The sequence below is a fragment of the Terrapene carolina genome, unplaced genomic scaffold (genome assembly GCF_002925995.2).
Source record: "Terrapene carolina triunguis isolate 2854851 unplaced genomic scaffold, T_m_triunguis-2.0 Scaffold95, whole genome shotgun sequence".
Lineage (NCBI taxonomy): Eukaryota > Metazoa > Chordata > Testudines > Emydidae > Terrapene > Terrapene triunguis.
Genome location: NW_020664446.1, coordinates 14708107 through 14731880, shown reverse-complemented (window position 1 = coordinate 14731880; position 23774 = coordinate 14708107). Strand labels below are relative to the sequence as shown.

Sequence of the window (23774 nt, the reverse complement as noted above, 5' to 3'; positions counted from 1 at the left end):
CCATTCCAGGCTTGTATTAAACTCCCAAGGTTACAGTTTTTCTCTGACCTTGGCTGGGTAGTTGCTGCCACCACCCAAATGTAAAACCCCTGGGAACCCAGGAAGGCACACTTGGGAATTCCTTCCTGTGGGGTACCCTCAAGCCCTTTCACCCCCCCTCTGGGGAAGAGCTGAGAAAGGAAAACAAATAAATCAGCTGTTGCCACCAGCTAATTAAAAAACATGTGTACAAATCTCTTAAGACAGAAAAATCCAAATCCTGTTCTTAAAAAACGGTAAATTTTATTAAAAACAAAAAGGAAGAAAATACATCTGGATTTTAGGCTTTTACTAGATTAAAAAATCCCATTTACAAAAATTAAACATCAAGAATAACCTTCTTGAGGTCCAGTTTAAAGGTTACAAGCAAAACAAAAGAATTTGGGGTTGGCACAGAGGAGTCCACAAGCCTTGCAAAATAAAAGAAATAAACCTAATCACAAAATAAAAGAAATAAACCTAACTACAATGCATTGGTGACCTCCCAGAAAACACCATCCTAGCCACCATGGATGTAGAGGCTCTCTACACAAACATCCCACATACAGATGGAATACAAGCTGTCAGGAACAGTATCCCTGATGATGACACAGCACAACTTATTGCTGAGCTCTGTGACTTTATCCTCACGCACAATTATTTCAAATTTGGTGACAATATATACCTCCAGACCAGTGGCACTGCTATGGGCACCCGCATGGCCCCACAATATGCCAACATTTTTATGGCTGACCTGGAACAACGCTTCCTCAGCTCTCGTCCACTCATGCCCCTTCTCTACCTACGCTATATTGATGACATCTTCATCATCTGGACCCATGGGAAAGAGACTCTGGAAGAATTCCACCATGATTTCAACAGCTTCCACCCCACCATCAACCTCAGCCTGGACCAATCTACACGGGAGGTCCACTTCCTAGACACCACCGTACAAATAAGCGATGGCCACATTAACACCACCCTATACCGAAAACCCACCGACCGCTATGCCTACCTTCATGCCTCCAGCTTCCACCCCGGTCACACCACACGATCCATCGTCTACAGCCAAGCACTGAGGTACAATCGCATCTGCTCCAACCCCTCAGACAGAGACCAACACCTACAAGATCTTCACCAAGCATTCGCAAAACTACGATACCCACACAAGGAAATAAAGAAACAAATCAACAGAGCCAGACGTGTACCCAGAAGCCTCCTGCTACAAGACAGGCCCAGAAGAGAAACCAACAGAACTCCACTGGCCATCACCTACAGTCCTCAGCTTAAACCTCTCCAACGCATCATCAGTGATCTACAACCCATCCTGGACAATGATCCCTCACTTTCACAGACCTTGGGAGGCAGGCCAGTCCTCGCCCACAGACAACCCGCCAACCTTAAGCATATTCTCACCAGCAACCACGCACCGCACCATAACAACTCTAACTCAGGAACCAACCCATGCAACAAACCTCGATGCCAACTCTGCCCACATATCTACACCAGCAACACCATCACAGGACCTAACCAGATCAGCTACAACATCACCGGCTCATTCACCTGCACGTCCACCAATGTTATATATGCCATCATATGCCAGCAATGCCCCTCTGCTATGTACATTGGCCAAACTGGACAGTCACTACGCAAGAGGATAAATGGACACAAGTCAGATATCAGGAATGGCAATATACAAAAACCTGTAGGAGAACACTTCAACCTCCCTGGCCACACAATAGCAGATGTAAAGGTAGCCATCTTACAGCAAAAAAACTTCAGGACCAGACTCCAAAGAGAAACTGCTGAGCTCCAGTTCATTTGCAAATTTGACACCATCAGATCAGGATTAAACAAAGACTGTGAATGGCTATCCAACTACAGAAGCAGTTTCTCCTCCCTTGGTGTTCACACCTCAACTGCTAGCAGAGCACCTCACCCTCCCTGATTGAACTAACCTCGTTATCTCCACACTGATTTATACCTGCCTCTAGAGATTTCCATTACTTGCATCTGAAGAAGTGAGGTTCTTACCCACGAAAGCTTATGCTCCCAATACTTCTGTTAGTCTCAAAGGTGCCACAGGACCCTCTGTTGCTTTTTACAGATTCAGACTAACACGGCTACCCCTCTGATACTTGAAACCTAATCACGTCTTTCTAGACATTTCTGATCTACTTACATATCTGGGTTTCCAAATAAGAAATTTCTAGGTATGATTCTGATGATCTTCATATCTGTCCTTCAGCTTCTCACAGTATAACTGCTCCCCTGTTCCCCTCTTCCCCGGAGAACAACAACAGACACAAAGGGAAAGTTTTTTCCCCAATTTAAAAATTCTAGCCTTCCCATTGGCTCTTTTGGTCAGGTGCCCACTCTCTTCCTTTACCTGTGGACTTTTTTAACCCTTTACAGGTAAAGCAAGTAGAGAACAGCTACTAACAGGGATTTTATAGCTAACTGGCTGTCTGCGTGTCCATAAAAGAGAGGGATACAATAGTGTAGACTGGATGAAAAAGTGTGAATGAAAGTCTGCATCAGATAGAAATGGCTGCAGTCTCTTAGCCATTCAGAGGTGATAATAAGCATCATAGGCCACCAGTACTGTCTGGGGCTCCAGGAGCAGCAAAGAGCCAGTAGGACCCCAAGGCTGCAAACTATATTGGCCAAAGTCAGGTATGTGTTTGTAACACACTCCATAGCCATCACCTTTGACCTATCCCTCTAGATTTGTGTTTCTCAACTGTTGCATGTTGCTTGGTCCTTATTCAAAGTCAAATACCTTTGTGACACCCCTTCTATTTTTACTTACTTTTATAATTAATGTATCAATTATAACAGTAACCCTATATATAATTTGTGTGTGTGTTTTGAGATGGACAGAGAATACATGCTGGGCAAGAGTGTGCAGGAAGTGGCAGAGTGAGATTTTTCTTTGCTTTAGATTATAACAACATTTTCAGTGCCTCGCAAACCCCTTGATTTGTATTTTGTGACCCATTGGCTGAGAAACACTTGTTGGCACACAGAAGTATCTAGAGCAGTATTACTTGCATCTTATCCAGGCTGAGTGATAACCCAGATCATCTTCATCCAGATCCCTATCTCTTTTAGGCATTGTGAGACTACAGAACCTGGATTTGAGGAGGAGTATACTAAGATTATATGGGGGGACTAATAATTGGATTATATTGACTATCTATTATTTCTCTCAGGTTTTTGTGTGGTGAAATAGTGTGGGATTTTTTCCCCTGAGTACGTTTGTGAAAATATCTGACTAAAATGTAACATTTATTTATTCACCTGTTAGGACATGAGTGTTATTCACAATATTAATCCCTATAGTGACAGTAGCACGATCAGGGCCCACTGTACTAGGCACTGTATTAATGTGCCCCCCCTTACTCCTGGCCATGCTCCCTCACCCTCCCGGAGCCAGGCCGGGAGTGGGGCCACGGCTGGAGGATGTAGACAGGGGTAAGGGGGTCAAGGCTGGAGCTGCAGCTGGTGGTGGGGCTGGGGATAGGAGCGGGGCCGGGAGCTAAGCTGGGGCCAGGGCTGAGACTGAGGGCAGGACGGAGCTGCAGCTGGGCCGTGGTGGTGGGCCGGCAGCCGGGCCCCCAGCCCCCTGGCCGGATGTGGATCTGCGGCTGAGGACTCAGGGTGGGACTGGGTGCAGGGCTGGGAAACGGGACCACGGCTGGGGCCGGGGCCGAAGCAGAGCTGGGGGTGGGTCAGGTCTGGGTGCCACGCCCTCCCTGCCCCCCGTGGGGCTGGCCTGGGCCCACAATGCCCCCCCCAAAACATTCCTCCACGCCCCCCTAGAACAGTGTGCCTCACAGTCTGGGAACTTCTGGCATAGAAAGACACAGTCCCTCACCCTAAATAACTTACAGTGTAAGGGTCTGAACATTCCCTATGCTCCTCTTAGGCCCGGGATTCACCATCCACGTGGCACCAATTCCAGAACTGGAGCTTAATTTAAGACATATTAGTTACATTCTAAACAAGAAAAGGGAAATAGAGAGGACAAGGCTATTACATTCATGCTGTTACTTACTCAAACTCGGCATACAACTTCTTGGTTCCGAATCATTCATTTTTAAAATATAAACTAACATAATTTAATGCCAACCGCCCCAACACTGAACTCTCATCGACTGTCACAACATACCTAACATTAATTGTCTGACTCCTTGTAGGTGTCACAGCACAAGGGGACCTTATGAAAGGACCTAAAGAAGGAAAGTCTATTGTACTTATGGATCTGTTCAGGGATGACTTTCCATGTACAACGGGCAATAACAACTTATTAGTATCTTACGCATTCACAGCTATCCCAAGCAAGGGAACTTCCAACATATCCCTTGAAAGGTAATACCACAGCCTAATAAACTTCACTATGAAGAAGCTTTTTCTAATATTCAGCCTGAAGTTTCTATTAATTCTGTCTCATTACTCCTAGTTATGCCCCCTTGTACAAGGCTTAGTAATTCCTTTCCATCCTTTGTTCTGATATTTTTACATTCTTCAGATATCTGTAGATAGGTGAGGTGAGGGTCCTGGTAACTGTCAAAGGTCACTTAGGAAAGGCTAGAAGAATTGAAGCAATTCTATCACTCCTGATTATTCTCTAAGCTCTCTCCCATTTCTTTATATGTTCCTAATAATGAACTAAAAACTGATGGTCTTGTTCCAAATGCAATCTCACCATGGTCACATACTGGCCTATTATTTGATGTCACTGTAAGTATCCAAAAATCATACTGGCCTTTACATATGACCTTCATATAGCAAACTCATATTTCATTGCTCTTTGTTATCACATCTAGGTTTCTCTTGATATTATTGCTCCTCAGGTTTCTTTCTCCCATTTGAATATCTGCTATTTGGATTAGCTTTCTCCAGATATACTCATTGCATTTTTTGTTGTTGCTCCTCCCCCAGGGTGAATCCTCTTTTTTATTTCCTGACCTTACTTCTAACTTCCACATAGTAGAGGAATGCAGAACTGTTGCTGTGAATGTATTGTTCTGTTTACCTCTTTTGAAACCAAACCAGCAAGTGTATGACAATTCAATGCAGACCATGCCTAGCATTCTAGTCAATCATTTCACAGTCAAATAAATCAGAGTGGTATGTGTTCGAACAATTCCCTTAAAGTACACCACAGCCTCTCCTCTGGAGCCAGCATATATTTTTCTTGCCTATATCATTCTCTTTGGTGTTCATAAACAAAATTTAGGGAAAAAAGAACAGAAGTACTTGTGGCACCTTAGAGATTAACAAATTTATTTGAGCATAAGCTTTCGTGGGCTACAGCCCACTTCTTCGGATGCACGAAAGCTTATGCTCAAATAAATTTGTTAGTCTCTAAGGTGCCACAAGTACTCCTGTTCTTTTTGCGGATACAGACTAACACGGCTGCTACTCTGAAACCTGTCAAAATGTAGGGAGACTTTTTAGCAGCAGCACCTAATGACTAACCCCCCTACACACACATACACAGCTTACAATGAAAAACATGCCATTTTTGCATATAATAAATGGATGCCATTACCCTAGTCCTGTTGTGAGCTGAATTTATACATCATTCTACCTACTATAGGAGAACTGGAAAATTACAAAAAATTTACTGAACTTAGCTAAGACTTGCAGTTAGCTATGTAAGGCAATGGGTAAGCTGTGAAATACTGAATCTCCAGTTTTCCCTTTTCTAAGTTTTATGGAGTATAAAACCAACTGATCCAAATCAGGATTTCTGAAGGAACTGCAAGATCATACTTCAAACAACTAGACTCTAAATCATATAAAACTCATCATTTTCAAAGCCTCCAGTTCAAGATAGATTTTAAACACTTTCAACTGCTAATGCCATCAAATCAGACAAAACATGATGGAATCAACTGCTTTTATCATTAGGGGATAAAACTAGTATTAATTAAAATGGATAGTCTCCTCCAAACAATCTTTATTCAAACAGGAAGTTCTCAAACCTCATTTCTTTGACATCAATAATATGTTCTGGTTGAGGGAGGCAGATAAACAAGCAGCTTTCCACTAGATGGATTATGTTTTCTTCTGTAAGGGAGGCTTTAAAAATCTCCAGTCTTATACATTAATGCTCTCACATTACAATATAGCACTCTTTATCATGGTTGATGGTTTGGCAATCTTTTAATTATTGATGCCTAATTCCATTCTGGCTTCCTGAGGGTGCTTTTTTTAGAACTAAAGTTTGCATGTCATCTGTGGTGATGACCTACAATAATACAATTATGAGTGAATAATATTGTTTGTAGATAATAGTATTTGGGAGAATTATAACATCCCTTTAATGTTATCCTTCAGCTACTGCAATGTGCTCAATGTTAACTACAGTTTAACAAAGTTTGACTAGAAAATTACCTTTTTAATTAAAATGTCACATATTAATACTAGAGAAGAAACACAAAGAATGTTACCATGTGATAACGCAAATAATGTGAAAATACGTACTTTCAACCTCTTAAAATGTTAACTTTATAGGCCAGATTAAGCTGTAAACTCTGACTGCTTTACCCCACTCTGGAGCATCACAAAATAATCTGATTGTACTAGCCAGTTTCCACCTCCAGCTACATGCACATGCTCGCACATCGTTCTACAATATCCCCTGCACACATTCTCTTCCCTCTCCCTGAATAGATCATGAAACAACTCCTGACTTTCAGTGATGTGAAAAGGGAATCTGATTCATCATTTCACCCTTCTCAGACATGCAAACAACTCCGTCAGACACAGCATGCACCCCAGAAAGCAAACTAGCCCAGATAAATGAATAGGCAAATCAATCCATATAGCTAATCCCCTCCTAAAATAACTCCACTGAAATTATTTAAATAAAAAAACTTAAAAGAAAAGAAAAGAAAAAACAATTCTGTAATGAATACGTTTGCTACCATCATATTGTTCGCTCTGCTTGTATGCTCTATCCATTTGTCTGTCTTGTCTACTTACACTTTGAGCCAAGACTATCTCTTAATCTATGTCTGTACAGTACTAGTTATAATGGGACCCACCCCACTCTCAGTTTCTATGTAAGCATTAGTGTAATAAACATGATAAATAACACAAGGGGATGAGCTGGGATAAAGAAAATGCAAAGGTATTAAAAATAAAACAAGATATTGCCATAAATGCTCATAATGTGCCCTAAACATTGAGGAGTACGAAGGAGTGCTGTGATTGGTATCTTGGCAGAGTCCTCACTACTGAATACTTTGCTTTTTGGTGCAGTCTTGTTCATTCCAAAGGCAAAGAACTTGGAGTGAAATCCTGGCCCCACTGATCTCAATTACACAATTCCCATTGACTCAGTAGGGCCAGGATTTTGCCCTTGCTCTTAAGAAGTATTAGGAGCTCTATGGAGAAGCCCTTTGACAGAGATGATTTAATAGTAATAGAAGAGGATGAAATCCTTCAGACTCAGGGAGATCCTCCCAATCCTCCCTTCAATTTGGTTGCAAAATTTTGACAAGGGCCTAGAGCTCCCTCAGCATTACTGCTGTAAACTGACAGTTCTGGGAGGTGTACATACGTGTGTGTACTACCGGTACATACAGCGCAGATACATATGTAGTACTGCCAGTTCCAACCATTCAAAACTATGAATCAAGTGCCCCCCAAACCATCATCTTGGCTTAAATCATGAGACTTTAATAAAAAATAATCTTGGGTTCTTTTTATTTGTCTTCTGGGTTTTGAGCATTTATGGTGCACTCAGGTCACATTTTCATACTTTTCATACTTTTCCACAAGATCCAGAAACTTTATTTTTTAAATGAAATTGAGATTTTTGTATACTCACTGGTCTCCAGGAGCTGGGGCGTCAAGTCAAACATCAAATATTGAAACACTCATACTAAAATCATGATAGCTGGCACTCTGTTCAATCATGCCGATATATAGACTTGGAAGGATTAAGTTTTTATCGGTAAGTGTCAATAAACATTGATTTCACCATATACACACAAATTGATGAAAAAATATTTCTGTCGATGATCATTGAAATGTACTGATAGGCAAAGTAAGAAAAATGCTGTTTGATTTAAAGCTGAAACTTCAACATATGTTGACAGATTGTGTTTTAACAGTTATAACTAACTTTTTGATTCTCAATGTCTACTCTCATTAAATAATTCTGACCCTCCATAATTTCCCACAGTTTAAATGGATACAAATAAAAAATGCTTCAATAAAAAAATCTATTATCCATTGAAATTATAAAAGAATAAAAACTGAATTCTGCTGTGTGTATATCTCACAAACAACCTCTAAATGTGTACATTATCACACAATTGAGTATGATGTTGATGAAAAGATGAAAAAAAAAATGATCATCTTGCCATCTATCATCAAAGCACCCAAGGAGACCACTGCCAGAGGCGTAGTGAGCGCCCTCCGAACCCTCCGACCGGAGGGGGCCCCGCAAGGAAGGGGGCCCCTAAAAGTGGCAAAATAAATACCGCATTCCAGTTTCTGCATTGTAAGGGGCCCCGCCCAGACATATGTTCGGAGGGGGCCACCGTTCGGAGGGGGCCACGTTCTTTGTTGCTACGGCCCTGACCACTGCTAACAAAACCACAATTGGAACAGCCTCATGCTACAATATACTAGACTCAAGTAAAATATATTGCACTGTACTTTACCAAGTTGCCATTTTCTTGAACACATGGTCTCCATCATCCAGATAGGCAATGCTGGTTCCAGCATAGCAATAGCCATGTTTGCAAAGCAGATTGATCCTTAAAGAGAGGAGGGGTTGGGGGAAGGAAAGGCAGGGATTATATCACTTGAATGTTAACACCAAAAGCTGAACAGAGAAGGGCAGTGTTTATAGAAACAATGTGCTCTTTGTAGCCCTGTTTGTCGTACACCAAATATTGATTAACTTTAAATGGGGCGGGGGAATCACTTAAGTCTCCAACTTCTTATTTATTTCAGTTCTCTAAGGAATTGTACAATAAAGGTTAAGCTATTTTCATAATGGGGTTGGGGGAGACAAAGATTTCAGTGAGCTTGGTGACATTTAGAAAGTGCAGTAGGGCTGACTGTTGTACAAATGATAAGTTATAACTATAATCTTTTGTTCTTTACATCTGTTCTCTTGGGGCTTAATCCTAGCCCTATTGTGTACAAGGCATGGCCTCTGACCCCATTCCCGAGGTATCTGAGGATGATTAAGAGGCGGCACTGTGTCCTTCCTGGCTCAGTGGGAGGTCCCCATAATTCTGTCAGCCACAGAGAAGCTTAAAGGAGCTGTGTATCCCTTAAAGCAAAAAGGAGCTGTGATCCTGGGGAATGCCCTCTACTCCCACCAGGATATTGGGGAGGATAGAAAGTTAATCTCCCCTTTCTTCATGAGCATCCTACTCACTTCCAAAAAAGAGAGATGTTTTTATTTATTATTACTTTGTAAAACTTGGGCCCATCTTGGCCCCACTCTCCCACTACAGCAGCTCAGCAGGGGCTGCAGTTAACTTTGTAGATGCAGCACAGCGAAGGAAAAGGTCCAAGATCCATTGATGGCTTCTATAGGAAGCAGGGTGCTCATTATTATGGGTTATCCACACCTCGAGAGGCTCAATGTATCCCAACCAGATGCAAGGATATTTCCTCTCCAACCCAAACATTCCAAGGATGGGTCAGGTCTCTCTGCAAAGCCAACATGGGTGTGCATGTAGATAATACTTAGTCCTGCCATGAGTGCAGGGGACTAGACTAGATGACCTCTCAAGGTTCCTTCGAGGTCTGTGATTCTATGAAAGACTAGTGACACGCTTGATTGATAGTAAGAGAAGACCAGAACTTGGCCTCTTATAAAAGTGGCACTCCCTGTGGTCTCAAATATTTTGAAGTGTAGCTGTGAATGAACTGGCTGCATTCAGTTTAGCGCTGGCAAAAGATGCACCCTTATCAAAAGTATTCTACAGTAATATTATAAAGTGCTGTCATAGCACTGTTCAAGCTACAGTGTTTTTGACCATTACTGTGGAACCCTCTACTATTTTGTATAAGGGCTGGACTTACAGCCTTGGAGATGTAAATTGTCTATGCTCAAAGGAGATCTAGTGCAGGTGGTGGTATTTCAAACATCCCCACACTGTGTTACAATATGCCTCAGCTAGAGCCAAGTGGAATGTTTTATGAAATTTAACATGCTGTAAATTTACCTGTTGAATTCAAGGAGCCAGAATGACTCATAGTTTCTTTCCAGATTTCCCAGTCACACTTATCTGCATCTTCACCAAATTTTTACTAGTGTATTTTGTTACATGGTTGAAGTCACAAGGTATTTTTTTCTGATTCCCTGACAAGAGGAGCCTACCCCATTTGCTCAAGAAAACCTGCACAAGCTGGGGAGTGAGGGGTAAGAGCAGGATAGTGAGAGAGATATATGCTTATCTGCTGATACACCACAAAGTGAGCTTCCACAAAGTGTTAAAGCCATTGTTGTAACCAGTACCCTTAGATATGTAATCCTCAAGTCTTTCTTTCTAATACTTACAGTCTTGGACTGGTATTCAGAGACATTCAAGTGTCCCTACGGTAGTTTACCAGTCAATTTTTACCTTTAAAAACTCAAGTCTAATTTGTCTGAGGTCATAGAGAAATTATTTCTCCTGGAAGAAACCTCTCATCACACAGTTCAGCACAAAATGAGCACCACTGTCATTCTTTGTTCAAAAATGCCAAGATGTATTAGACTGCACATCTAAGACCCCTAAGACAAACTTGTAGACTCATTACCCATACATTCCTGGGGCAAGCAACAGTGGCTAAAGTAAACTTTCTGCTATATTTTGTGCTCCTGCAACCTTCAAATGTCTTTGAGCAGTTCCAGTTAAATACACAAGGATGCCCTGTCCAAAACCAGAAGTCAACTGAGCCTGAAAGAACACCTTGATGCTGGAAAACCACTTCATCTCATACAAAATACAGCTGGAGGAATGAATTCTATTCTATCTTAGAATCAAAGAAGAGATCAAGTAACAAAATTCTTATTCAGGTCTTAATAAACTTACCCAAAAATAGAGTTCGAAAACACGGATGTGTATAAAGGAGTTGAGCCCATTTCCCTAACAATACATGACAGAAAATGTCTCTAGGAGAGGGGTTCTCAAACTTCATGGCACCATGACCCCCTTCCAACAACAAAAATTGCTACACAGTGCCAGGAGGGGGGTCCAAAGCCTCAGCCCACCCAACTCCTGCCACCCTGGGTAGGGGGGGCCAAACCCAGAGCCTGACCCCACCGCCCTGGGCAGGGAGCTCAAAGCTGAAGCCCAAGTGCTTCAGCCCCAGTCAAGGAGCCTGTAACCTGAGCCATGCCACCCAGGACTGAAGCCCTTGGGCTTGGGCCCCAGGCGGTGGGGCTCGGACTTTGGCCGCAGGCCCCAGCAAATCTAAGCCAGTCCTGGCTACCCCATTAAAACAGTTTGAGAACCGCTGCTCTACGGTTTGCCATAACCCAGAACTTGTAACAACCTTGTAATTACTTTATGACCATGGTACTTCATATCTTTATTACGCAGGTAGGACATATTCCAACACAACAATAGGATCTGAGCTGATATTCTGCAAGGGCTAGTAAAGACTTATATGCCAACTTACTGGTCCCTCTTTAGGAGGCAGATAATAAACTTTTGTCATCAGTATCTCTCTGGAGTAGTGAACTGATCTCTTTCATGAGGTGAAGTGAGATTCATATTTGGACATATGCCACATTCTTCCTGGATTATTTCCTGTTGGCCTTGCAAAGTTCCTGTAGGTGATGGGAGAACTTCAAACTGCTACCATTCAGTTGGACTCTGGCTCCTCATGGCTGACAAAATCAAGTAGGGAGGCATTGGGTGCATTATTGGTGGAGACCATTAATGCCCTCCTAAAAGATACTTTCCTCAAATGGAAAATTGTCAGACCCCTGCTCAAGGAACCACATCTTGATGTTAAAATTTTGCTATAATGGTATTTCACTTATTCTGGTTTTGGACCAGGTTATTTAAGGCAACTTGACTTTGTCAAGGCAACTTCATCCACCTGGAGTGCTCAGTTTTCTTTGATCCCTTTCAATCAGGTTTTAGATCTGGATACGATATAAGGATTGCACTTCCCAAGTTGGCTGATCTCTTCCAAGCAATGACAAACTCAGACATCCATGGATGTTTCTTTAACATCTGTCAGTAGCCATTGATATAATTGACCAGGTGGTATCTATTTGCTTTCACACACACACACACACACACACACACACACGCACCCCTCTACCTACCTCTTCCTTCTTCAGGGCTTTCTCATGATATGACTCCAATTTGTCATCCCTGAATGTGCTATATACTGTCCATGTATGAAAGCTACTGGAGGAAATATTGAGGCAGTTCGACATGCAATCTCACCAGTATTTGGATGACACACAATCCTATGTCTTTCTTTAAACCCCAATGGTATAGACTGTTCATGCTTTCCTGGTTTGCTGACCAAAATAGGGATTCAAAATAGAATGAGCTCACTGAGGCTTAATCCAGACAAGACGGACATGTAAGCTGAAGAAAGCATCTAAATAGAGTCTGTCCTCATGATTGAGAGGATCTACCCAACTCACATTAATGAGGTGTGCACTCCAGAGGTACTTCCGGCTACCTAAGCCACCTGGGGCTTCAGAAGCAATCAGGGACCCAGAAGTGCCTTTTATCATTTTTATTTGGCATAAAATTGTGACCATTTCGCTCTGTGGGCCCTACCACAGTTATCCGTGCCTTTATGATCTCCAGATTGGACTGTTTTCATGCATTCTACATGGGACTTGACAATCATTCAAATGCTACAGCCCAGTTGCTTAGCAGAGCTGGCCATAAGGACCATATTGTACCAGTGCTGCAATGATTGTATTGGCATCCTATTTGCTGTGACATTCATTGGAATGGAAGCACTGAACCCACCAGCAACAAGGAGTGATAACTGAATATACAATATATAAAGGAATAAGTTACAGCAACGGGACCAAGGAGAAGCTTTCCATGTTTGAGCTTAAGCTCTGTTGGATGTAAACCAGGTCACAAGAAGCACCTCTTAGAAATATCAAGAGATCTTTTCATAGAGCTTCTTGCTACAGATAAGCCAAACTAGTTAGAGAAATACATATACCTTTGATTATAAAGTAGACAATTATGAATCAAGAATTTGACCTACACGCGGAGGCCCTGGAGTCTGAACTTATAACTATGAAACTAATACCTCCAAAATGAGAATGCAGAAGACATTTTAAAGTGTCAATCCATTTATAACTCCTAAAATGCTCATGACTTTTACTTGTGTTTAGCAAGGCTTCCCACTGGAGCTGCAGTGAAAGGTTTGCCCTGGTAGCTAATTCTGGATTACAAGTCTGTCATACTCCATAAATTTCCTGTACATTGCAACCTGACAGTTCCCAGTAGGCTCACAATGAACAGTGGCATCCCCACCCAATCCCTTAGGATAGCACCCTGAGAGAGAGGATGGAAAATTCAAACTTATTTGAGCCTAAGGTGTGGCCTACATAGCTACATCAGCCAGGATTGCGCTTCCTGTGAGAAAGATTAATCAAATGAATAATGCCTGTAATAGCAAATGACACTTACCATTAGACCCTGAGCTACCTGCGAGCAGGTGCATTTCCCAAAATCCTATAAACATAGTTCATTCCCTAGGTACAATCCAAACTCACACCCTTTCTAATGAAAACAAAGTTCAGCTTAATCCTTTCCCCCAGGCTTGGATGCTCTGATAAATCTTCCCTCATAACGGCTCAGCCACATGCTGGATCTTCTTTCTCCCCAGACAGCCACACTTCCCATATATCAAGGTAGCACAATTGTCTCTTGACTCAAGGTTCACCTACATTGTGTATGAGATTGTGAATAGCATCTCATGTAGACGTACCCAGACATCCCCTGGGTATGTACTTGCTTATGGAGCTAGTACAGAAGCCCGCATGTGGCATCCTCACTTCTATTTTTTCGTGAGCTAGCTAGAGTACAGCTCACGCAGGTACAGCTACACAAGCTGCCATTCATATCCCTGGCTGCAATGTAGACATACCCTGAGTGAGTCAGCAGAACTCACTAATCTCTTCCCAACAAAACCAACACCTGTTAACAGGTTGGAGTGTTTCCAATCTACCAGTCTGTTGCAATTCCATTAGAGTTTTCCTTATTGCAAAGCATTTATCCTAGTAAATAATAGGTTTTGAAAAAGAGTTACGTATGTGTTTAGCTGACCAGAAGTGGGTATTGACATAAGTCTAACTGATATAAGTATTATTTCCTGAAAGTTTCTCAGGTGAACAATGCATGCTTTACATAGACCTATGCAGAGACGGATGTGAATCATAATCTCTGCTCTTTGGGAAGTTCAAAGTCTGATGTGAATCCAAGACTTGCATCTTGAGCCCATCTGAATGTCTATGAATTATTTTGTTCATGGAACCTTGTTTTAAATTAACATTGCAAATAATTGTGATGCATTGGTAGAAAGTTATTCGTAACCAGGGCCAGAGTAAGGCAGTCTGGGATTCAAGGTACAGCAAAAAAGCACAGTCAGAATTAAATTATATAAGAATTAAACTGTACCTGCGGCAATAATGATATATGGATCTCTCAAGAGGGTCAATAATGGTGTCCCTTTTTGAGTCTGTCAGACAAATAACAAAACCTCAGGGTTAGGAAGGGCAAAACATCACCCATTATATAAAGTGGTTTTTTTATGGTGGTACTTACTTCTGGTTGTGCTCTGGATGGTTGTAGAATAAATAACTGAACAGCTGCAAAAAGAAATCAATGCTGTAGCTGTTGTTTAAGATGGTGGCTATACTACATAGTAAAATCAATGAATGAATTAAACAGAATTATGAATGTTAGTATTTACTGACCTCCATCTAACAGAGCTAATGCTGCCAACACAAGGAAAGGTGCTGTCTTTCCCACAAACTCATACATCACACTCCCAAAAGGTGGACCCACTAGGAAAGAAAAACAAGGAAAACATTCATGGTCCTTTTTCTTTTAAGATTTCAGCACATTGGGGGAGCAGTTCTCTTAACACTGAAATTCAATGCCAAAATTCCCATCCATCTTAATGGTCATTAGTTAAAATAACCAAAGCACTGTAACTCAGTATGAGGAACATATTTAGATAGAATAGATTAGATTAGATAATTTTCCAGGGATTGTTGTCTGCAGTCTACAAACATTGCCTAAACAAGAAATGTCAAGCATGGACCACATCCCACTTGCTTTACTCACACAATCAGGTCCACTGATTTCCCTAGTACTATCTGTGTGAATAAGGCAAGCAGGATTTTGTCCCTATGGAAGTAAGAATGCTAGAAACCTGACAAAGGGTCTGAAAGGTGCTCATGAGGATGAGTATAGTAGAAATACTGATCTTAGAGCCTGTTAATGCTGCAGTCAGGAAGATTTTTTGCCACTGACTTAAATTGGAACAGGATGGGCCCAAACCTTTGGCAGATCTATGTTCAACTCTTGGATTTAAAAATAGATTTATGTGGATGAGAACATAGCCCATAGTGTTTGTATTTCTAACTTCAAAGGCTTTTCCAAACAAACTGCAGCTGCACCGCTTAAAAGCCACTTACGTAACTGAGAATGAACAATGATATCTCTGGATGTTAATCACTGTTCTCCAGCACACAGTTAAGGAGAGGCATTCTGAATCAGAGAAGATGATTGGTGACAGACTTTGAAAGTCAGAAGATTTGTCTTCCTTTAGTAAAATGAATCTGCATATTAAATTTATTTTAACTTTTTAAAACTATTTTTAGTGTGCACCATTAATATAATCTGGAGATAGGATGACAAAATCCTATTTCATAGATGGGAGATACCAAGTGGAATCTCCTATAGCATCCATACAATACAGATATGCATTGTGGGATTTTTGGATTTGGGGCAGGGGATTGGTTGGTTTTTGGTTTTTTTTGTTCCTATTAATATTTCATCTCACTGACCTAATACTCCCATAGCCAGTCCTCCTAATGCAATTCCCATTGCATTGCCTCTCTCTTCATCATTTGTATAAACACTGGCCAGCATACCCATCCCTAAAATTAAAAAAAAAAAAAAGTCAATTCTATAATATAACTTATTTTCATCATACACCAGTTTATTGAATATTAGAAGATGTGATATTAGACATTTACTCTGTGTTTGTGTGTGTGTGTGTATATATATATATATACACACACACACACACACACACACATATACACACATATATATACATGCATGCCTCCACATGTAACTCCCACTGAAATCAAAGGAAGTCCTGCAAGCATAGATGGCTTATAAGGTTATGCCTCATTATATATGCCATCACACACACAAAAACTATATTAAAAGAACATTATTAGGTTGCAAAATCAAGCAATCATGGGAAATGCCAGAACAAAGGCTGCCTGTGCAACCTTACTTTGGACCCCTTCTATGTATTCATTATGATACAGTCACTAATTACATGATCACACACTACTTTTTTCCATGTAGTGCACCGAATGGAGACTGCTCACTGAATGAGCAGCTAGTCAATATGTTGTTTACTCCTTGTTCAATGTGTGGTCCTAGGCCTTATTTACTGTACACAATTCAAACCCTGGCTGAAGACAGAATTACTAATTCCTTCATGGACTTTTCAAGGGTGCTCATCATTATACAATAAGTGCTTCACAAACGTTAATGCATTTAGTTTCAGAACACCCCTGTAAAATGAGGGGATACTGATCTCTGTTCTGTGGTCAATAGTATCTGCTAATTTTGGGTGCCCAAATTGAAATGCCTAGGACCTGACTTTTACAGAGTACTTAGCACTATACAGCAGTTTATATGTTCAATGCACAGCTCCCACTGTATTCTGTTGCAGCTGCCAGTGTTCAGCAGTACTGTAGATCAGACCCCAGAGTCTCAAGTCGGGTGCTCAGAAAATGAGGAACACACAATTGGTACCACTTGTGAAAAATCTGGTTTAAGTGACTTGACTAGCAGCACATAGGAACTGCGTGGCAAAAGCTGGGATAGAATTCAGTTCTCTAGGGCAGCATTCTACTACTTTAACCATGAGTCTATTCTTTGTCTGCCTGAAATCCCCTGTCTCATTCACTACATTTTCCAACTTCTGCAACAAGTGAGGTTGGGATCAGAGCAGGTCAGTCCTGTGCACTGAATGTGGTAGGGTTTCTGTGGAAAAAATAGTATGCAATCATGTAACAAAGACTATATCATAAAGCATTTACATACAAGCAATCTTAATTCTGTCATTTCCTAATTTTTGAGTGTGACTTTGCAATCATATTGTTCTTTTTCTCTAATTTCCTTTATAAAAGAAAACTGAAAAAAAAACAAATTCCCTCATGAGTCATGTGGCGGCATACTGACAAGCAAAGGGGTCACCAGCAAGGTTGGAATCTTTAGAGCCACTGTACAGACTTCTGCCACTTGAGCTAACTGATAGCAGTAGCAGGTTGTCATCTTCTATGTGGACCAACACTAAAGGCAGATGGGACACTTTGCCACTGGATTTCACAGATATTTGCTGACAGCAGAGGAATGGGGAGACTGGGAATTGTCGATTCTGTTCCAGGCTCTGGAGAGGGAGTATACTGTAGTTGGCATAGACCAGTGGTCCCCAACATTTTTCGTCTGGCGGGCGCCAGATGACGAGCCACGGAGGACTGTGGCAGCGGACGAGCATGCACCAAAATGCCGCCGACAAGTGGCAATGTCAATAGGCGTCACCGCCGAAATGCCGCTGACAAGCAGCGACATCCAGAGGCGTCGCCGCCGAAATGCCGCCGAAATCGGCAGCATCTTGTCGGCGGCATTTTGGCGGCTGCTCAGTACGCGGGCGCACTTAGATGCCCCGGCGGGCACCATGGCACCCGCGGGCACCGTGTTGGGGACCCCTGGCATAGACTATTCTTCTCATTCCTCCCCAACCATGACCCTTTCTGTCCTGTCCCCTCCAACCTATCCCTCTCCAAGTCCTGTCTCTTTTCTATCCCTTGCTCTTCATCACAGTCCCATTCTCCTCACATAGACAGCCCCTTCTCAGGCTTCTCATCCCAGTCCTAGTGCCCCTCCCACTGGACTCCTCATCTCATTGATGTTCCTGGCATCACTGAATGTATAGAAAAGATGGTTTTCCCTGCCATTGATTCAGATGCCCAGACTTTGGACCTGAACACCCAAGCAGCCCAGAGCTGCAGGAAAGTCCTGCTCAGCCCTGGGCTGGAGCATGCCCAGTGCAGATGGAGTCTTCATGGAATTTAGCTGCCAACCTCTTAACAAGTCTTTGCTAAGCATGTGCGTGCTGCAATTTTGCAAAGATTTAAATTGGCTAAATTTGGGTGGGTTTTCTCGAAGATGGCAAAAGGCACATCCCTGACACGAAGGCCACTCATTGCTAAATTTCAAGTCCCTGTTCCAAAGCATGGAGGCTTTTTGTAACCAAAATAAAAAATAAAAAAAAAGTTGACGACATGATTTTTTTTTAAATGGTCAAAAAACAATGTGTTTTTCCCTAGCCTCATTCTTATTCAGACCCTCATTCTGCGAACTATTTTGATGCAAAATTTTCCAAAAAAAAATAAAATTAAAAACAATTCCACCTGAGGCAGACTCCCAGCATAGAAATCTCAGCCCAAACAGTTAAGGTTTGGCAAAGTTTTAAGCAACTGAAAACAAGGTCTTATAATGGGAAGTGACAAGTTACCAGCCTTCAGTGCAGACATCTATTCTTGCTGATCTTTTACATTGATTAAAAGAATTAAAAAATCGAAAGACACTTGTACACAAGTACCCGAAAAAGCATAGATCTTTAGTCTTCTACAGTAACGTGACCCAAATACCAAATAATTTAGAAGTGACATTTCTCTGAGATACTTTCAGCCAGCCTCTTGCATACAAAGTAAAATGAATGTAATTGAATTCAACATTAATTATTGAAACTGCCAGACAAAATACACAATTAAGGAAATGACTGTCACTAGAATGACAAGCTAAAATACAGTTAATTGAATCTATCATATACACTTTCATTCTTACCAGCCACAGAAGAACATGAGGAACCCACTCCTTGAAGAGATCTTGCTATGAACAGCAATGTATAGCTTCCCGAGAAGGCAAACACTGCAGAAAAGGCCGAGGTAGATTTTTAAAATCAGGTTAAATCTAACAAGGTTAAAACGTTAAAGATATTTTAACAATCATGAAAACACCATTCAGCCAAGTGTTTTCTGTCACTGTTGTCACTTTCAATGCTAACTATGTTATTTTCTCTTATTACATTTAGATTTGTCAGTGTTGAATCGTTTCTCCACATCTAAGCCTCCTGGTAACACAGAAAAAAAAATGTATACAAGCTATCTTTACTAATGAGTAAGGGTTAGAATATGCACTGGTCTAATGCAACTGCCCCTGCCTTCACTCCATCTCCCTGCACTGCTGCATTAGCATGGTCCAATTTGGAGCTCCAGGCATTGGGGAGAGCAGGGGCTGCACCCCAGATGCTCCTTCCCACAAGTAAGTGGGTAAAGGGAGGCTTAGCAATGGCTCTACTCTGCTCCCCATTATGTTCTGCCTCACATAGTTGGCTGGGCATGCAGAGGACTGTGTGGTACCCCTGTAAGGACTCTAGCAACTTACAGCTCCTCCTAATAGGGGAGCACCAGAGAAACGGTGTCTGTGAGGCACAGTGCCTCCCAGTGCTGCCCCTGGAGGACTGCATCTGTGCACTGCCCCTTGCATAAGGCTGTACTTAAAGGCACTATCTAGCCTCTGAGTCTTGGGTATTGCACCGGATCCTACACTCTACTCTGGAAAGACTCCCCACTGACATTAGTGTAGGGCAGAGGTAGGCAAAATACGGCCCATGGGCCACATCTGGCCTGCGGGACCATCCTGCCCAGCCCTTGAGCTCCCGGATGGGGAGGCTAGCCAGCCCCCGGCCCCTCCCCCGCGACTCCCCTTCTCCGCAGCCACGCCGCCACGTGGGCAGCACTCTGGGCGGTGGGGCTGCATGCTCCTGCAAGGCAGTGCGGCAGCATGTCTGGCTCCAGCCGGGCAGCACGGCTCCCAGACCTGCTGCTCTGAGCGGCATGGTAAGGGGGCTGGGGCTTTGGATAAGGGGCTGGGGGTCCTGGGGGCAGTCAGGGGACAGGGAGCAGGGGGCGGTTGGATGGGGCGGAGGTTCTGGGGGGGGGTCGGATATGTGGCGGGGGCAAGGCTGTTTGGGGAAGGCACATCCTTCCCTACCCGGCCCTCCATACAGTTTTGCAACCCCAATGTGGCCCTCGGGCCAAAACGTTTGCCCACCCCGGTGTAGGGTGAACACTTGTCCCTGAAAACAAGGCATGTACTCTTTCAGGGCCTGTTCCTGTGTCACTGTCAGTTTTACAAAATCTGCAAGTTGGCCACTTGAAGGAGTACCCAACCAGCTGAGCTGGTGAAGCTGACAACTTGCTGGCTGAACACACATGAGTCTCAAGTACCTCCTCCCCCGACCTTGCACGAGCCCTTGAACCAGCCCTCATGTGCACTGTAGTGAGGTGGTGTGGCTCCCCGCTGCCCCAGAGTGGGAAGAGCCCATCTGGAGGCCGGAGTGGGCGGAGCTAGGGAGCTCAGATCCCGCCCCTCAGAGGGTCAGGCGGCGACCCAGAAGTATAAAGGCTTGACCTCAGAGCTCAGTAAGGCCTGAGCCGCCGGAGAGGCCAGACAGACACCTCCAGCCTAGCTCGTGACTGGGAAAACTCCGCGGCCCAAGGCGGCCGCCAGGACTGGCCGGGCCTGCCCTGCGCTCACTACCCGGAGGAGTTGCCAGGCCTGCCGCCTGCCCACTACCCAGAGGAACCTATGGTGCTGGACCCCCCAGAGGACAACACCCTGACCCAGGTACTACCCGAGGGGGAGTCTGGAAGTAGCCTGGGGGCAGCCAACCCTAGTGTGGCTGCAGCACTGCCAGAGCCCATGTCAGTGTGTTGCGGCCAGGATCCCCACTGACCCAGCAGCGGGTCTTCTGCCGCTGCTAGGGCCCCGGGCTGGGACGTAGTGGAGAGGGAGGGCCTGCGTCCCCCCTGCCACCCAACTCGTGGGTGGCAGTCTCCTCCTCTCCCAGGCCTGAGGAGGCTTGGGCCTATTGTTATTGCTCAGCCCTGCCTCAGGGCCTGAGCCTTTGACTCCTTGATGCCCTGCCCTGACCTAGGGCCTGGGCTTATTGCTACTGTTTATAGTGCCAGTGCTCAGCTCTGGCCTGAGCACCTGACCCAGTGTTGCCCCGCCCTGACCCAGGGCCTGGGCTTACAGTATTTGTTCCTGTTACAGCAAGGGCTGCCGAGGGAGACCCCGTGGCCAGACTAATTCCCCAATGTCAACTGTGTGTAGTGAGCCGGTGTGGCTCCCCGCCGCCCCAGAGAGGGTTGAGCCCCGGCGAATCCTTGTACATGCACATGCACATATGGCTTTATTCTATTCTTTCACCAGTTTTCACTGAGTTTGATAGAATTACTGATGATTTGTGCTAGTGTGAGCCATAGTCTAATTCACAGGGTGGCAGAAAACAAGTCAGTTGAGTTTCTCAGATCAAGAGAAGGAATAGGCATCCTTTTCCTCTACCATCCCATGTACACCTACTTGATGCCCACCAAAATCACTCCAGACAAGCATTCAAATCTCAGCACCAACTTCTTCCTGTAACAGGCATCCCAGTATTTTACTTTGAAAATAAGGTTTCTCCCCCCCGATATAAACATGGAGTCTTCTGAGAGAGTCAGGTCTGTTGGATCATTTATAAATAATGCAGCATCTGCATCGAAGTATGCAAAAAACAGACACTTACTAATTGTTGACACAAACATGATGCAGAAGCCAGCAAACATTGGAATCTGATAGCCTATTCTGGAAAACAAAGTCAACACAAATATATTTAAGAATGGTACTTTTTCATGCACACTTTAAAACAGTTTTGTTCAAGTAAAATCCTTGCTGAAGGCAAAGGAGGGTTGCTTTTATGTATTAAGAAAATTGCAAAAACTTAGCTGCTAGATTTGTGGGTTTTGGACTTGAATCAATGTATGTTGGGTCACATGATTAGAATTGTCTGTGGTATAGATACATACCTTCTCATTCAATAGATTGTACTCTGTATCAGAAATCTCAAATGACTTGCCCCTTGTAATTCTAGTCAGGGGCGGCTCTAGCTTTTTTGCCGCCCCAAGCACGGCAGTCAGGCAGCCTTCGGCGGCATGCCTGTGGGAGGTCCCCCGGTCCCGCAGCTTCGGCGTATCCGCCGCTGAAATGCCACCGAATCCGCGGGACCGGGGGACCTCCCGCAGGCAAGCCACCGAAGGCTGCCTGACTGCCGCCCTCGCAGGGACCGGCAGGGCGCCCTCCACGGCTTGCCGCCCCAGGCACGCGCTTGGAGCGCTGGTGCCTGGAGCTGCCACTGATTCTATTAGTCTAACTCTGCTATACTTATATCCTCTGCAATCCCCCTGGGCTTCAGAGGGGTTGCATGGGGTGTAAGCCTGGCAGAATTTGGCTCTGCATATCGAACTCTGAAATATTCTACTAATGTATCACTGTTGGTTAAGAAACTATTCTGTTCTTCTCTATACACTGAAACTAGACTACCAAGAGCACATAAAACAGTCCCACTAACTGCAGTGAGATATGGTCAGGCCAATGACAGACTCAGTCTACTAGTCCTTACCTGGGAAAAATTTCCATTGACTTCATCAGGAGTTTTGCCTACACTAGAACTGCAGGATTGGGCCCAAAGAGTCTTAAAATAACACTTTGCTTCTCCTGTGGCTTCAGGAATAGAGTACAGCTGGTCAAAACTCTTCATTGGCAACATTTTGCTACAAATAAATGGCTTTTTCATTAAAATGAGTATTTCCATGGGATGTGAGCCTTGTTATGTGAGCCTCAAATGTATTTGTAAAGAAATCCTTTAAGGGCTCCAAACCTTCACAGTGCTGATTCATTCTTAAGAGGTGCAGAATGACCCTTTCAATGACTTGCAAGGATCAGGTCCTTAAATTGGTAGGCTTGATCGGTTTAGCACTGCAAGCAAAACAGTGGAAGAATTTCTATTGTAGAACTTTTGTTCCTACTTACTATTTATTAAATCTTTGTTTTTTTTCCCTATATATTAATGAACTATACATAAACTTCTTATAATGTTAACCATTTGCTACTTAACCTTAACTCTACTTGAAACATTTGGTTATATATAATATGAGTAGTTAAAATAAATATCAATTATTTGTATTACAGTTTACAAAAAATTGCTTATAAAAATTCAATTAGTTTTAAATCTTATTCTGCCTTATCCTTATTTTATGGACAAACTGATCTTTTTTAAAATAAGATAAAGAACAGAAGTAAACTTCAGAGAAGGAGGAAAGGAAGTGGGCAGAGAAGATGGAAAGGCGATAGGGAGGGGCCATGCATTTAATAAGCTCATTCAGCTACTGTAGAACTTCTTTCAGTCAGTGTGTTGTACTTTTAAGTAATAGAATGCTGCTGAGTTATATGGACTAAATGGCATGGTCCTGAACTAAATGAAACTCTAATTGTTAATGGGAATCTTCCTTAATTAAGGGCTGCAGAAAATACATCTGTCTTAGAAAGGCAAATGCTGCACTCACTCGTGTACAGAACTCCCAT

At 43.2% G+C, this 23774-nt stretch overlaps 1 protein-coding gene across 1 annotated transcript in view; it reads right to left on the bottom strand.

Moving 5' to 3' along the window:
• The window catches only part of SLC18A2 (solute carrier family 18 member A2), a 52098-nt gene that overhangs the window by 12136 nt on the left and 16188 nt on the right, over positions 1–23774 (bottom strand). The window contains exons 3-9 of the mRNA XM_024198442.1: positions 21940–21998; positions 19152–19235; positions 16064–16156; positions 14966–15055; positions 14814–14857; positions 14667–14727; positions 8709–8804 (exon numbers count right to left, since the gene is read on the bottom strand). Of these exons, the coding sequence (XP_024054210.1) occupies positions 8709–8804; positions 14667–14727; positions 14814–14857; positions 14966–15055; positions 16064–16156; positions 19152–19235; positions 21940–21998 (527 nt within the window). The remainder of the gene's footprint in view (positions 1–8708; positions 8805–14666; positions 14728–14813; positions 14858–14965; positions 15056–16063; positions 16157–19151; positions 19236–21939; positions 21999–23774) is intronic.